Source organism: Pelobates fuscus, chromosome 1 (assembly GCF_036172605.1).
Source record: "Pelobates fuscus isolate aPelFus1 chromosome 1, aPelFus1.pri, whole genome shotgun sequence".
Lineage (NCBI taxonomy): Eukaryota > Metazoa > Chordata > Amphibia > Anura > Pelobatidae > Pelobates > Pelobates fuscus.
The window spans coordinates 62,615,700-62,632,471 of NC_086317.1; the positions used below are offsets into that span (position 1 = coordinate 62,615,700).

A 16,772-nucleotide genomic window follows, 5' to 3' on the forward strand; every position below is an offset into this window, starting at 1 on the left:
ACCATCTCCCAGGCACTTGGTGGCTGTCAGAATGAGTTCTGACTGCTCAAGAAATGCTGTCTGGCTCCTGCACAGATTAGATGTAAGAGTATAAAATCTGTTTAGACACCATACACGCATTGTTTATGCTCCAAGACAAGGCCACACAAACCAATCTTGTACGATGTTTTGGAACCCGGAGAAACAAGCTTCAAGAATTTTACTAACTAAAGTTTTATGCAAACTGACGGGGGAGAAGGGAATATAATAAAATGCCTTACAAGTTTTTTTTCCACTAAATTCTTGTTTTGACACTCTCCACGATTTAAATAAAAATACTGCCCGGAAATATAAAAAAACAACCCCCCACCCCATCAAAAAAAAAAAAAAAAAAAATCCAAAAACTATAAACTGGGCCAGCTCAGCATTGAAAGTTTAACCCCTTAAGGACCAAACTTCTGGAATAAAAGGGAATCATGACATGTCACACATGTCATGTGTCCTTAAAGGGGTTAAATCAAGTTTTTTTTATGGTACAAGAGAATTTCCTTTTTTTGTAATTAAAAGAACTTTTAACATATCAAATTTTTATCAACGACATCTAGATGATCAAGATAAATTTAGAAGGAAAATCTGAAGGTTAGAAAGAATGCAGGAGATGTAAAGGTGAATAAAAAAATGCAAGAACCTCCCTCTTTTAAGAACTGGATGTTAGTTGCATTATTGTAAGATTTAATTTTAAAGTAGTAATCGTAACTATTAATCAATATATTTTATGAAGGTTTTTAAAGACCAGTGAGTGCTCTCTTACACACATACTGTATACTGTTAGGTAATAAGTACTTGGACAGTGACATCATTTTCATAATTTTGACTTTGGACACCAAAACTATTTGACATTAAGCAATTACAATTGAAGTTCAGACTGACAGCTATAACAAAAAAAATGTATATGGACACTTAAGAATTACAACGGTTTTCATATAAAGATCCCCAATTTTCAGCGGCACAAAAGTAACTGGACAAAATAACATAATGCTAAACAACATGATCATGATTAATAATTAAAAATCCTTTGCAGTGATTGAATGTGTGATCTTGGAACGCGTAGACATGACCACATTCTGGGTTTCCATCCTAGTGATGCTTTGCCAGGGCTTTACGTCAGCTGTTTTAAAGGAACACTTTAAGCACCATAACTACTACAGTGCTCTGCAGTGGTCATGGTGCTAGGCACACCCCAGTTTCTTAACTGGGCACTGCTGGACACAGATCCCTGAATCCTCTCTAGATTTCTTGGAAAGCTGTAATGTTACCATGCTTGCAGTTCCTTCAAAGCTGACGCTCTGCACTGCAAATTCAACCTCATCAAATAACGCAAATTCCAAACTGGTTTACTAAACCGCTAAAATCCCTAGAACTTTATCAATGTCCAAATATTTATGAACCTAGTTGGACAAATACTCCTTCTAGTTACCTTCTTTCTCCTTCTGCTTTTTGCCGGAGTACCTTCTTTCTTTCCCAAGTCTTTCCCATCAGTTGTTGGCTCCTTTAAGATGCACTCTTTACCCTGTTAAAATAATTAGATTATGAATCACAATCCAATCACAGAATGTTTCTCTCAACTGCACAAACATCTCTTACAAATGTAACTCAAAAGAATAGCTCTATCACTTGAAACCATTTTGGGGAAAAAATAAATAAATCTTAGCTTAAACACTTTTCCTAACAGAAATGTATGAACATTTAATAAAAAAACCTGAGTGGATGTGGCCATCTTGGAATTGCATCAACAACCTGTGCAAAAGGCATTGCCTGCAACCAATGAGAATCTGTTATTTGCACAGTTGAGCTGATTAATCCCCACACACACTCTGAACACTCCAGTCCTGCCGAAGTACATTATATGTCTGGAGTCTTTCATTTTCTTGACAGTTTATAAAAGTGCCGATATCAATAGAAATCAGCACTTTTATAATTACGGCAGAAACACCTCTTTGGCTGCCAATAATACAGCCACGGAGGTATTCTTCCGCTTCTGTTAGCTCCACAGAGCTGTGCTACAGAATCTTCCCCCTTATAATACAGCCACGGAGGTATTCTTCCGCTTCTGTTAGCTCCACAGAGCTCTGCTACAGAATCTTCCCCATTCATAATACAGCCACGGAGGTATTCTTCCACTTCTGTTAGCTCCACAGAGCTGTGCTACAGAATCTTCCCCCTTCATAATGCAGCCACGGAGGTATTCTTCCGCTTCTGTTAGCTCCACAGAGCTCTGCTACAGAATCTTCCCCCTTATAATACAGCCACGGAGGTATTCTTCCGCTTCTGTTAGCTCCACAGAGCTGTGCTACAGAATCTCCCCCCTTCATAATACAGCCACGGAGGTATTCTTCCGCTTCTGTTAGCTCCACAGAGCTGTGCTACAGAATCTTCCCCCTTCATAATGCAGCCACGGAGGTATTCTTCCACTTCTGTTAGCTCCACAGAGCTGTGCTACAGAATCTTCCCCCTTCATAATGCAGCCACGGAGGTATTCTTCCACTTCTGTTAGCTCCACAGAGCTGTGCTACAGAATCTTCCCCCTTCATAATGCAGCCACGGAGGTATTCTTCCGCTTCTGTTAGCTCCACAGAGCTGTGCTACAGAATCTCCCCCCTTCATAATACAGCCACGGAGGTATTCTTCCGCTTCTGTTAGCTCCACAGAGCTCTGCTACAGAATCTTCCCCCTTCATAATACAGCCACGGAGGTATTCTCCACTTCTGTTAGCTCCACAGAGCTGTGCTACAGAATCTTCCCCCTTCATAATACAGCCACGGAGGTATTCTCCACTTCTGTTAGCTCCACAGAGCTGTGCTACAGAATCTTCCCCATTCATAATACAGCCACGGAGGTATTCTTCCACTTCTGTTAGCTCCACAGAGCTGTGCTACAGAATCTTCCCCCTGCAGTTGCGTGCATGCTTGTGGCTGCAGCACGTAGACTTCTCAAAGAGAAGCCTCTGATTGGAGTATTACCCAGCACAGAATGAAAGCTTGCGCTGGGGAAAAGGGGCGGGAATGCCAATGCTGCAGATAGTAGGTCTGCAGCTTTTGCAAGCTGTTTTTCATATACCCCCAAAGAATACACGCAGGGAAAAAAACACAACAAGTATTTTCTTGGAGATATATCTACTGAATTGTTAAAGAATTGTCAGTGGAGTGTTCCTTTTACAAACATTCTAACCAACGCAATGGCCATATCCATTACAGTAATGTTAATTACATGAATTTACATTAAAGATTGTTATTTGTATTGTCTATGTGACAAATCTTCTATCACATCTGGCAATTTAATAAAATGTAGAATAATAGAAAACACACTGAACCAACTTCTATTTACTGTCAAAAATAGTCATTCCATATATACATCAAATATAGATATTTCCAGCCATTTTCTGCGGCATGTTCCCTAGTAGGTAAATATTCTAGAACGCTGTAAGGGGGGACAATCGGAGTACAATTTCATCAACACTTACATTCCTACGATGCAGATCAAGCCTCACTTCTTAAGATTACTGATGTAAGACATTTATTTCTTATAAAATTAGGTAATGGAAAATTTGTGAGATTAAACAAACAAACAAAAAAAGTCTTGGAATTAACTGAACAACTGAGATCCCCTGCTTCTTGTTTTACATAAAGAAAAAAAAATATCTGCCCCCTGAATTCTTTTCTTTTCTGATACAATCCCAACAGTGTTGGCTGTTTCTCTCAAATATGTGCTATCTTGATTTCATTTACTGGGCAATTTAAAGAATGCAAATGGGCCTTTAAGGAAAATCTCCTGTCGGCATTAGAGTATAAACTCTATTTACATCTTTATGTAACACTTATAAAAAATACATTCCTGGCAGAAATCGACAAACACATTGTCTATTAAAACTGCAAAAAATCACATGTGTGTTTTTATCATAAATATGTGTTTCCTGTGAACTTACAAAGCCAGCGATCTTACTTTTAGACTGCATGCCTTTAAAACGTTTAAAGTCACATTATGTTCTAAATAGAAAATTGGTTCTTTATTTAACTCTGTGAAATGCTGTGGACTTAACATGTGTTGATACTTATTCGCACCCTTAAAGGACGTCATATCTTACACGTAAATTGTGTGCCTAATGCAAAAGCATTATAAGCTGCAGTTTGCTAAAGACAATATGTTTTGGAGCAGAACTAACTTTGTACAAATTAGGCCATGATAAAGACAGACACAATTCTCCATTTGTTTTAGCGCGTCAACTTTTTTTGTTGTCAAATCTTTTTTTTTTTTTTTTATTTGTTGTTTAATCAATAAACCATTCAGGAATTAAAAGTATAGACAGACAGTCATGTTAACCATTGGTCTAGTGAGGTTTAGACACAGATGCATCATCTTTGCAAATTAGACGCAATTATGTGGACTAACGATAAAACCAAAATTTACTTTATTCTAATTTGGAGACTCACAGGGCTGGATTATTAGTTTACCCAATAACTCTATATACTTTAATATAAGAATTTATATTCAGTAGGCAAAGTAACCCTTTAAAGGGACACTGTAGTCACCATGACCACTTTATCTCAATGAAGTGGTCTGGGTTCATCGGTCTTTTAATCCTGTAATGTAATACACTGATGTTTTATTTTTTTAAACTGCTATATTTTCAATGAGGGATTAAGTCCCCCCTCTAGTGGCCACTAGAGGCGCTTCTGCTGCAGAGACCGAATAAAACTCTGCCATATTACGCAGATGCCCCCATAGGAAAGCATTGATAAGCCATGCCTCCTCAGTGACCTTGCGAGAGGCAGGGAGGTCAGCAAGGCTGAGAGATTCTCAGACGCCTCATGCCAGGAATATACGGAAAATTAAAGGTGGTGGGTCAGGGAACATCTTCTATTATTTCATAGTAAGCAGTTATTGTCTTTTTAATATAATGCACTAATTACAAAGGTGTGTTCTATTCTTAGCCAATAACTCTGATGGGTGGACCAGTCCCCAGATTGTACTTCTTGAGGAAAGGTTTATATGCAGACATAACCAAATCTCAATGCTCTCATATTGGCTAACCTCAATCCCTAATGCTTTAACCCCTTAAGGACACATGACATGTGTGACATGTCATGATTGCCTTTTATTCCAGAAGTCTGGTCCTTAAGGGGTTAAAGAGGTAAGCAGAGGTCTTATAATGGATGAATGTGCAAGGAATTGATATAGGATTAAAACATTATGTTAGGATGGTTAAAATAGCAATGGTGATTGCAGCTTTAGGAGGTGACTGCAATAATTAGATCATGTGAATAGAATTTCAGCAGCAGTCACACACATCTACTATAACCGTAACGACATGAGTTACATGAGGACATGACAAGGACATAAGTAAAGTACGATCTGCAATAAAAAACATGAAGAATAAGTTACTGCAATGTAATTAATCTACTATGCCAAAAAAGGCTACCTTGTACCCCATCAAAATCTCATAGTAAAGTGATTACTTGATTTGTGACATATTAAGAACTTTGTAAAATATCAAAATATCAGCGGAGATACCTGTTTTTTCTTCTTTTTAGAAGGCAATGTCTCTACAGTCACCGTTTTCCTTTTCTTTTTATTGCCATCACCGATCTCTTCATTTTTCTTGGCTTCTAGGGCTTCTACGGCAAAAACATAAAAAAAAAACATAAAGAACTGCAGTTTACTAGTTCGGATAGTTAGCAGGGCCCTTACTTTGTATAGTGGGTTTTAAATAACTGCTCTAAAAAGTGATTTAGTACAATACAAGTTAGGGAGAATTCTGTGTACTAAGTTTAAAAGAAACCTTTAACCTTGTTAAAAGAGAATTAGTGGGGGTGGGGCTTGGCTGCCAAGCAGAGAGGAAACACAGGGTTGAAGCTCTCCTGAACCAATCCAGATTATCAACAATATTAGCAGCTATAAGTGCTATATCGAGCATCCCTGTCTGGGGAATAGCTGAGGAACAAGCTACCCCTTCTTGCCCTTATGCAGCTCAGCACTGTTAGCGGTCTACTGACTGATATTGTGAAGGGGGGACGGCCGGTCTCCTGTACCCAGTATAGTCGGGCAATCACACCAGCCAACCTAGTTTCCCCCCCCCTCTGAAGCGGCGGGGGTCATCCCGGTCCCCACCTTAGGGGTCCTCTCAACAAACCACCAAGCTATGGAAAAGCTGACAGTCTCCCAGATCCCCTACTAAAATGCCATGTGCTCTCCTACATCTAAGCTAGACAAAATCTTCACCATGTTTTGGCAGCTGCTGGATCAAAGGCTGCACTCTTCTGCAAGACGTGGGCAGAATGACCACTTACCCAAGAGGTCGCCTGTGAAGCGTAAAACACGAGATTCCAGGTTCAGAGGTGAAGGAGACCAATACACCACAAGATGGCAGAAGCAGGGAATTGCAAATTACAGACTGCAGATCCCAAACATGACCGTTACTGAAAGAGTAATCCACATGAGAACAGCAAAGTGCAACACTCCTGAGTCCTGCAGTGTAATACAGCTTAGTGCTGAGGTATGCTGCACACCGTAGACTGCGGATCCAGCTACAGGGATCCTACCGGGATTCAGCCATGACCACAAAGTGACCTGGTATCCCTATTCCTGAAGCCTGCCACAGACACTGCCATATCTATGACTATGCTTGACTCCTGCAGGGAATAGGCTGAGAGGAGGACGGGGTCCAGAACTTTACCTCAGGCATGATGTAGCGTTACTATCAGCCATTTTGATATCTACTAAGCAATTACAACATTAGGTTTCACTTTTATTTCATGTTTCCTTCACTTATTACTTTGTAGTGCAAGGGCTGACATGACACAGATCTATTAGAGGCCTCCTACCCTGGCACTTAAGCAGAGCTGATTTTCTGATGAATTTCGAGGGGATCTCTAGAAACATAGAATGTGACGGCAGATAAGAACCATTGGCCCATCTAGTCTGCCCAATATTTCAAAATACTTTTAATTAGTCCCTGGCCTTATCTTAAGTCTAGGACAGCCTTATGCCTATCCCATGCATGCTTAAACTCCCATACTTTGTTTACCTCTACCACTTCAGCTGGAAGGCTATTCCATGCATCCACTATCCTCTCAGTAAAGTAATACTTCCTGAAATTATTTGTAAACCTTTGCCCCTCTAATTCAACAGCTGTTTGAGCAAATTGCTGCAAATCTGGGTAACACATTAATTATTGGAGATTTTATTTACCCGGACATAAATTGGGACAGAGGGACTAGTAGCTCAGCAAAGGGAATTAGGTTTTTAAACTTGTTAAATGACACCTTCATGTCACAACTTGTACAAGCACCAACTAGAATGGACGCTTGTCTGGACCTGGTTTTAAACAAACAACGTTGATCTTTTGACCAACATTCAAGTAGGTGAGCACTTGGGAAATAGTGATCACAATATAGTGTCCTTTGAAATAAACTCAAAAAAACAAAATCACATGGGGTATACTAAAACATTAATTTTAAAAAGGCCAATTTCAATAAGTTAAGGGAAGCTTTACAATATATTGACTGGCATAAACTCTTTAGTGAAAAGAACACTGAGGATAAATGGATCATCTTCCAACAAATATTAGAAAGGTACATTTCTCAGTATGTACCATTGGGAAATAAATATAAAAGAAACAAATTAAAACCAATGTGGCTTAGTAGAGAAGTAAAACGAGATTAAAAATAAGAAAATGGCATTTAAAGCATTTAAATTGGACAAATCAGATGCATCTTATAAAAGATATAAGGAAGCAAATAATGCGTGCAAAAAGGCAATTAGATTTGCTAAACTTCAAAATGAAAAAATGATAGTTAAAGAGAGCAAGACCAACCCCAAAGCATTTTTTTTTCTTTTCTTTTTTAATTCTTTATTTTGGGTGTGCACAAAAGTATTAATAAGCCTTGGTGTGCCACAACGGCGACATCAGGGAACGTTAATATACATTTGCATTACAGGTTGTGGTAATCGATTGTCTGGCACATTTTTTTTTTAGCGACAACAAAATTGCAACATGTCTGGTTCTCGATTAGCGTAAGCATCGGAATTTCAGTGCAATTTTAAAAAATAAATAAAAATATAATAACATTTTGAAACAAGTTGAACACATGCTATACAGGTTAATGATGATGGTGGGGGGAAACCTTACATACAGGCTATAAAGATATATTCGCAGGTGAACAGGGGGAGTTGAATTTCATGGTAATTAGTACATGCTAGGCAGGTTAATAGTGAATAAGTTATGTAAACAGGCTTAGGCACTGTGTGTCGTTGTCATTGCTCAAGACTATGCTGCCCTAGTGTAGACAATGTGTTCGGGGGTGGGTGTGAGACCAGGTTTTTCAAGCGCTGCATTAAAGAGAGGGGGGGGGGGCATGTTGGTAATAGCTGTGACGGATGGACATGTTTATAGTGTGGGTTGATGGCATCATATACTTTTGTGGTTATTTTAACTTTGCAATAACTTTCAAGGCAAATCAATTAAGCTTAATGGTATGGTGGTTGTTCTTGGCGTTCCGCCAGTTAAGTCCGGTATAAAATAAATCGTGAAGGTATGCTAGTTGTACCCATTAGGCAAAACCCAAAACAGAAAAACGCTGGTAAAATTAACAGTGCTAGCTGTCCATCATGAAACAGCTCGACGCGAGCAGGACAGGTAGCTTGAAATGTCGAGAGAGTTACTTAGCCTACGCCAGCTGCATGTATGAGATTGTCCCCCAAAGTGGCTTTGTACATTTTCCATCCGCTCCCGCCCCGCTGCTCGGGGTCTCGGGACTTCTCTGCTTGTAGTCATCTGCATCGCTGAGTGGTGGCTTTGTTCGGGGATACGTCGCTCGGGACGTTCATGTCCCTTTGATGGCCCCTGTTTTCTCCGTCCTGTCAAGATACAAGTTTGCAAACTCCGTCCTGTCAAGATGCAAACTTGTATCTCGACAGGACGGATAAAACAGGGGCCATCGAAGGGACATGAACGTCCCGAGCGCGCAGCCCACTTAAAGGATTGCCCAGCGACCTGCCATACTGACCGGAGCACCTACTTTATGATTACCCAGCGAACTGTTATACTGTTATACTGAACGGATCGAGACTGATAGAGAGTTGATGAGGTGATCGTTTCTTCACTCAACAGGAACTGTATCCATTCCCCTCCACCACACTATTATCTACAGACTTCAGCATCCTCCTACTATATACACCTAAAGAAATTCCTACATTGGTGAGATCCACCCATAGACAGTGAATGATATAGTGCACTATATTCTGGACTATATTTGACATATTATTATTATTATTTTTCCCTTTTTTCCTTATTTTCTTGATTGGATTTTTTCCATTTTTTTCTATTTTTTTCTACTTTTTCCTATTTTCTATTTTTTGGATCATTACCAACTGTATATAGATATATAGTTTATGAACTTCACCTCGGACGAGGGAGGATACTGTGTGTGTGTGTGTATATATATATATATATATATATATATATATATATATATATATATAAAAAATTGCAATGAAACTTATTGCTAGTCCAGTATTCGATTTCATAATATTTATTATAATTATTTTAGATAAATTCATAAAGATAGTGGTATTTCATCATGGTAACACTCATTTCAACCTATGTACATGAGCTATTTATATGTAAATAGCTCATGTACATAGGTTGAAATGAGTGTTACCATGATGAAATACCACTATCTTTATGAATTTATCTAAAATAATTATAATAAATATTATGAAATCGAATACTGGATTAGCAATAAGTTTCATTGCAATTTTTCGAGTGCGGTATTCATATTTGTTTATGAAGTAGAAGTATAGATCAGGGTGTTGCAGTGGATGTGATCTATTTGGATTTTGCCAAGGCATTTGATACAGTTCCACACAATAGATTAGTGTTCAAACTCAAAGAAATCAGTCTAGATGAAAATGCTTGTTCTTGGGTAGAACATTGGCTTAAAAACAGAGTACAAAGAGTTGTCATTAATGGTAAATTTTCAAGCTGGACAGAGGTGGCAAGTGGTGTCAGGGGTCTGTTCTGGGACCCCTTCTTTTTAACATGTTTATAAATGATCTTGAAGACAGCATTGAAAGTCATGTTTCAGTGTTTGCAGATGACACAAAACTTTGTAAAATAATACAATGCGAGCAAGATATTACTTTGCTGCAGAGGGATTTAGATAGAATGGGGTACTGGGCACTCAAATGGCAGATGAAATTTAATGTTGAAAAATGCAAAGTTATGCACTTCGGCGTAAAGAATACACAAGCAACGTATAACCTTAATGGAAGCGAATTAGGGATAACAACACACGAAAAGGACTTGGGAATTGTTATAGACAACAAACTATGCAACAATGTGCAATGTCAATCAGCAGTGGCCAAGGCCAGTAAGATATTGTCATGCATGAAAAAGGGCATTCATTCTCGGGACGAGAATATCATTTTGCCTCTTTATAAATCGCTGGTAAGACCACATATTGAATATGCTGTGCAATTTTGGGCACCTGTTCTAAAGAAGGATATTATGGTACTAGAAAAAGTGCAGAGGTGGGCTACAAAATTAATAAAAGGAATGGAACATATCAGCTATGAAGAAAGGTTAACAAATTTAAACCTATTTAGTTTAGAAAAACGTCGCCTGAGAGGGGATATGATAACATTATACAAATATATTCGGGGTCAATACAAACCATTGTGTGGAAATCTATTTACAAACCGGACTGTACATAGGACACGAGGCTATGCGTTTAGACTGGAAGAAAGAAGATTTAGTCTAAGGCAAAGGAAAGGTTTTTTTACTGTAAGAACAATCAGGATGTGGAATTCTCTGCCTGAAGAGGTGGTTTTATCAGAGTCCATACAGATGTTCAAACAGCTACTGGATGCATACTTGCAAAAACAGAATATTCAAGGATATAATCTTTCAATGTAGGGTGATAACTGCTTGATCCAAGGATTAATCTGACTGCCAATCTGGGGTCAAGAAGGATTTTTTTTCCTAGCTTGTTGTAAAATTTTGCTTCAAACTGTTTTTTTTTGCCTTTTTTTAGATCAACAGCAAAAAACAAATGTGAGGAAGGCTGAACTTGATGGACGCAAGTCTCTTTTCAGCCTATGTAACTATGTAACTATGTCCTCTTGTTGTGGTAGTTCTTCTTTTAAATATGGTCTCCTCCTTTACTGTGTTGATTCCCTTTATGTATTTAAATGTTTCTATCATATCCCCCCTGTCTCGTCTTTCCTCCAAGCTATACATGTTAAGTTCCTTTAACCTTTCCTGGTATGTTTTATCCTGCAATCCATGAACCAGTTTAGTAGCCCTTCTCTGAACTCTCTGTAAAGTATCAATATCCTTCTGAAGATACGGTCTCCAGTACTGCGTACAATACTCCAAGTGACGTCTCACCAGTGTTCTGTACAATGGCATGAGCACTTCCCTCTTTCTACTGCTAATACCTCTCCATATACAACCAATCATTCTGCTAGCATTTCCAGCTGCTCTAATACTCCTTCTGCAGGCATTTTTATACTCTCTCTGTAGGTCATGAGGCTTCTGGGTGGATTGTTCCTCCGTCACACAGTGTGAATTGGCTAAGATGCCACATATGGCACACTTCAGAATTTATACCACTAGTCAAATAACAATTGGTTAGTTACTACCCTCTGCCCTTATGGCGATTCCTAGCTGACTAGGTGTTGCCAATAGCTCTGTTCTCATGTACTCTTGTAAGTGACAACACAACTTATTCTGTCTAACACACTTCTTTGTTTCCATGTTCATCTACAGTACATCGATTAGACATGTATGCTTAACTTGAATATGATAAGCTTAAAACATGTGCAGAGTTCTATAATGCTGACCAACTGTTATGATGTGTTTTATATTATTTACCTGTATGTGTAGTTGGGGCATTGCAGGCAATTCTGTTATACTTTCATGCACAACAAAAATAAAGAATTATAAAAAATAAAAGAGAATTAGTGATAGCTCAAAAATAAATAAATAATTAAATCATTGCCCTTAGAGGAGTCCTTTTGACCTCAAGTATTTCCACTTGTCCGCAAGACAAAAACAACAATCCGCCAGTACAGCAAACTTAGGATGTACATAAAGTTAAAGGTAGAATTGTCTGTGGTCTCCCAGGTTCTAAGATGATTAGAGATGCCCCACGTATTCCATCAACTTCCCTGAGCTGTGAAATATGTCACCAAGTGAAGTTCTCAGTCATGAATCATTGGGGAGACTGGATACATTCTAGTCTAATGCTTTTGTCTAATGTTTCGGTTGTGAGAACTGATATAGAGACAAAGTATATTTGGTGCAAGGAAATGAGAATGTAAAACCGGTTCTAAAAAACAATAATGCAAAACATTGTTTGGTCTTTTTTAGCTCCTTCACTCAAAGAGCCAGGTAAATCTAATTTAAATCATTGTGTTCTTGGCATGTCGTCCTATCTGCTTTGACAGTGTTCATATTAGATTTCTTGATTTTAGGTAAACAGTATTAAAGGGACACTATAGTCACCTGAACAACTTTAGCTTAATGAAGCAGTTTTGGTGTATAGAACATGCCCCTGCAGCCTCACTGCTCAATCCTCTGCCATTTAGGAGTTAAATCCCTTTGTTTATGAACCCTAGTCACACCTCCCTGCATGTGACTTGCACAGCCTTCCATAAACACTTCCTGTAAAGAGAGCCCTATTTAGGCTTTCTTTATTGCAAGTTCTGTTTAATTAAGATTTTCTCATCCCCTGCTATGTTAATAGCTTGATAGACCCTGCAAGAGCCTCCTGTATGTGATTAAAGTTCAATTTAGAGATTGAGATACAATTATTTAAGGTAAATTACATCTGTTTGAAAGTGAAACCAGTTTTTTTTTCATGCAGGCTCTGTCAATCATAGCCAGGGGAGGTGTGGCTAGGGCTGCATAAACAGAAACAAAGTGATTTAACTCCTAAATGACAGTGAATTGAGCAGTGAAATTGCAGGGGAATGATCTATACACTAAAACAGCTTTATTTAGCTAAAGTAATTTAGGCGACTATAGTGTTCCTTTAAAGCTATGTCTGTCATGAAAGCATACAACTGGTATCCATGCTAATTACTGTACACTCTGATACATGTAGTTAATATACCAGGCCCATGAAGATATTGGAGTGCATGTTACACTCTATCTTTTTTTTTTGCACAGAGATTTTTTTTACCCAGCTGAGGAAGCCATCGGTGAAACACCTCCTGGGAATTGTGAGCATGAAGACTCTGATACTGGACTTATATTGCCATATAAGTGTATTTTTTATATGTATATTTGAAATATTTTTTTTTATAATAGAAGCATTTTGTCTTAATACACTTATGGCATTTTACTGTGATTCTAAAGAAGGCATGTGATCTAATCTGAGCCTATTGGAAGGCTCTGATTTTGTGAGTATTATACTAACCTTTCACACAACTACTCATGAAAACAATGATATTGCACCATATGCGTTTTTCTTACTATATTTTATAGGACAAGAACGCTCAGGATATCAACTGTAAAGAAGGGAAAGGGTCGCCTCAACGGACCCCAAAGCGTAACAAATTGAGCTTAAATTGTTAGCTCTTTATGTTGTGAGTGGTGACTTGACTTAATATTTTAAATTATAAATTGCATACAGTCTGCACTATGATATGTTTCTTATATTTTAAAGGGGCATCATACCGCTACTAGAATTCCCAAGTAGGGAACCGATTTAAGATATATTATATATTCTTTTGCATATTTCACTTCACAGTGTCCATATACAGATAGTTTCCACTTTGAATTACTGTAGCGCTTCACCATTGGATTTCTTCTACAGTCCAGCTTTTGTTCAGCCTATGTAACGGATCACCCCTTCAGCTCCCTGTAACTTGGGCGCAGAGACCACAGTCCCATCTGCGCTGGTGTGGGGCTTACTGTCTCCCCTTGGTAGGTTATGCTTCTGCTAGGGAGAGGGGGTAACCAGCTCCTCTCCCTGAACTGTAGACTGCCGCTGGGGAGCAAGGACGGCACTTTGCGCTCCCTGTAACCCACACTGCCGCTGGGGATCTGGGCCGACTGCCCAGCATCCCTGTAGGGCCGGTAGAGAGATCTCGATCCCATCTCCACCTGCCATCTGTGGGTCTCTCCAGGACCAGTCTATGAGGTCCCCTACTTCAGCAGCTGGCAGTGAAGCAGGGGGTACCTCTGCCGCGTTTTCCCAGCTGTAGGCTGGCAGGTCTGGGTCCGCCACCCAGTTTTCCCGTTCTGCGTCCATGCTCTGTGGCTGACACGAGTTTAGTAGTTCCACATAGTCCATCTCCAGCTCTCGTTCCATGGCAGCGAAACGGCGGAGGTCTTCTCGGAATCCCATAGATCTCGGGCCCTGTAACATCTCACCTCGGTAATGAAAGATAGCCCAGTACCGTGACTCTGCTGGACTGCCGAAGTCGATGTCTTCCGCTAAGGCTTTCCAAAACAGGCCAGGGCTAGTGTAGTTCTCTCCCTCCGGTTGGATGCCCTCTGCCCTCCACGTCTCTGGCTGGACGGTGCACCACCACAGTGAGGCGTCCAGGCTCAGTTCCCTTTCCACGAGGTACTCAAGTTGTCTTACCCGCTGCCCTCCGGGTTGGTCTCCCAGAAGCGGCATCCGCCAGGCCATTTGTTCCTCCAACTGGTATGCGACACCAGGAAGGCGCTGCTGACGTTGATACTGGACTTCCTCCAGGGCATCGTACCATAATTCTTTCCGGGCATTATCTCTCCATTCCAATTCACTCTCTTCCTCGGGTGTGTGTGCCCAGGGGTCCACGAACCCCATTTCCCCAAATCTTTATGTAGACAGGGACGCTGTAGCGTCACCCTCACTTTGTAACTCCAAACAAACTGTGTCTCCGAGCTGCTTTACCTCGCACTAGGACGCCATCCCACCATTTGCCACCAATGTAACGGATCGACGGGCACCCCGACTGGGTACCTCCGTTAAAGGATGCTCCTAGCGTTTCCTGAGGACTCCAAGCACTCTGGCAGACACCACAATCACCGAATCAGAGAAGCATATGAATCCTCTCAAGCCTCTGAATGCTGTAGACAGTTGAATAGGAACCATACGAATAGGTTTGCACTCCTAGCAGTCAAACTGGAACAGCATGCAATAAATCCTCCCCCAATAATGAGACGACACTTCACTTTAAGGGTTAAACAGGAACTCCCTGTACTGGCCCATACAGCCTCTTTTATTCCCAATCCCCAAACACATTACAGCCTACAGGGTTTTGCAGAACAACCAATAAACACATTACAACTCATACAATGCAAGTACAGCGGCCAATCAGACACAATGGGACAATAGAAACACACCCAGCATATTCCTCCCCTCTGCTTAGGAGATAATTGAGTCAATTACTGTATCTACTCAATTATCTCCAAGCTGAAAAGTTACACTTTTTATACATTTTTATAACTTTCTGAGTCAACATCGTACATACATAAAACTTATATCATTTTAACCAGTATAACTTGGGGACAAACATATCCAAAATTCACCTGAATAGGTTCAGGGGTTTAACAGTTAGGTCGAAGTCCTTTGTTTTCACTTGCAAGCATGGCTTTTCCTGCTCAGACCAGTTCCCACTGGTCTAGCACTGTCCCTGGGACAACACCCTGCTGGAGAACAATGGTTTCGGGGGAGGGGAAGAAGAAGTGTCCAAAAAGTATCAGTAAGTCCATTCACTGTGCTCAAAGGGCCAGCAGCCGCACAATAAAACACAAAACATGGCCAAATACTGTATTTAAAGGGCCAAACCTCCCAGGGGCCATAGTCAGCAGGCAGGAGGCGGGCAAGCAGCCCCCTCCAAGGACACGTGGCGAGGTCGGTTTCGCCACAACCTACAAATACCACAATATCTGGCTAGCTAAAGATCTTGGTAATTAATGTATTAGTGAGTGATGTAATGTAACATTAAAGGACCACTATAGTGCCAGGAAAACATACTTGTTTTCCTGGCACTATAGTGCCTTGAGGGTGCCCCCACCTTCAGGGCCCCACTCCCGCTAGACTCTAGGGGGTGGAAGGGGTTAAATTTACCTTTCTCCAGCGCCGTGTAGGGGACTCTCCTCCTCCTTGTCTAAATGCGCATGCACATTCAGCTAGTCCATTGGAAAGCATAAACAATTCTTTCCTATGGACACTGGCGTCTTCTCACTGTGAAAATCACAGTGAGAAGTGCGGAAGCGCCTCTAGCGGCTGTCAATGAGACAGCCACTAGAGGCTGGATTAACCCTATTATAAACATAGCAGTTTCTCTGAAACTGCTATGTTTATAGAAAAAAGGGTTAAACCTAGCTGGACCTGGCACCCAGACCACTTCATTAAGCTGAAGTGGTCTGGGTGCCTATAGTGGCCCTTTAATGTAACAACTTTAGCTAAATTGAAGCAATTTTTTTGTGTATAGTTAATGCCTCTGCAGTCTCACTGCTCAATTCTCTGCCATTTAGAAGTTAAATATATTTTGTCTCTGTTTATGCAGCCCTGGTCACATGTCCCAGGGAGTGGCGTACACAGCCTGCATGAAAAAAAATGGTTTCATTTTTAATCAAATGTTAACTTACTTTAAATGTATTTATCTCCTGCTCTGTAAATTTAACTTAACTAATTACATGCAGGAGGCTCCTGCAGAGTCTAGTAAGCTATTAACAGAGAAGAAGATAAGAAATTCTAAATTAAACAGAATTTGCAATGAAGGAAGTGTGA

At 40.1% G+C, this 16,772-nt stretch overlaps 1 protein-coding gene across 2 annotated transcripts in view; it reads right to left on the reverse strand.

Moving 5' to 3' along the window:
• CMSS1 (cms1 ribosomal small subunit homolog) overlaps nt 1-16,772 on the reverse strand; it is a 292,216-nt gene that overhangs the window by 10,536 nt on the left and 264,908 nt on the right. Inside the window, exons 2-3 of one of the 2 annotated variants that reach the window (XM_063448931.1) lie at nt 5,548-5,642; nt 1,457-1,549 (exon numbers count right to left, since the gene is read on the reverse strand). In XM_063448931.1, the coding sequence (XP_063305001.1) occupies nt 1,457-1,549; nt 5,548-5,642 (188 nt within the window). Of the gene's footprint in view, nt 1-1,456; nt 1,550-5,547; nt 5,652-16,772 lie in introns of both variants that reach the window. The other variant, XM_063448922.1, reaches the window with a different exon arrangement.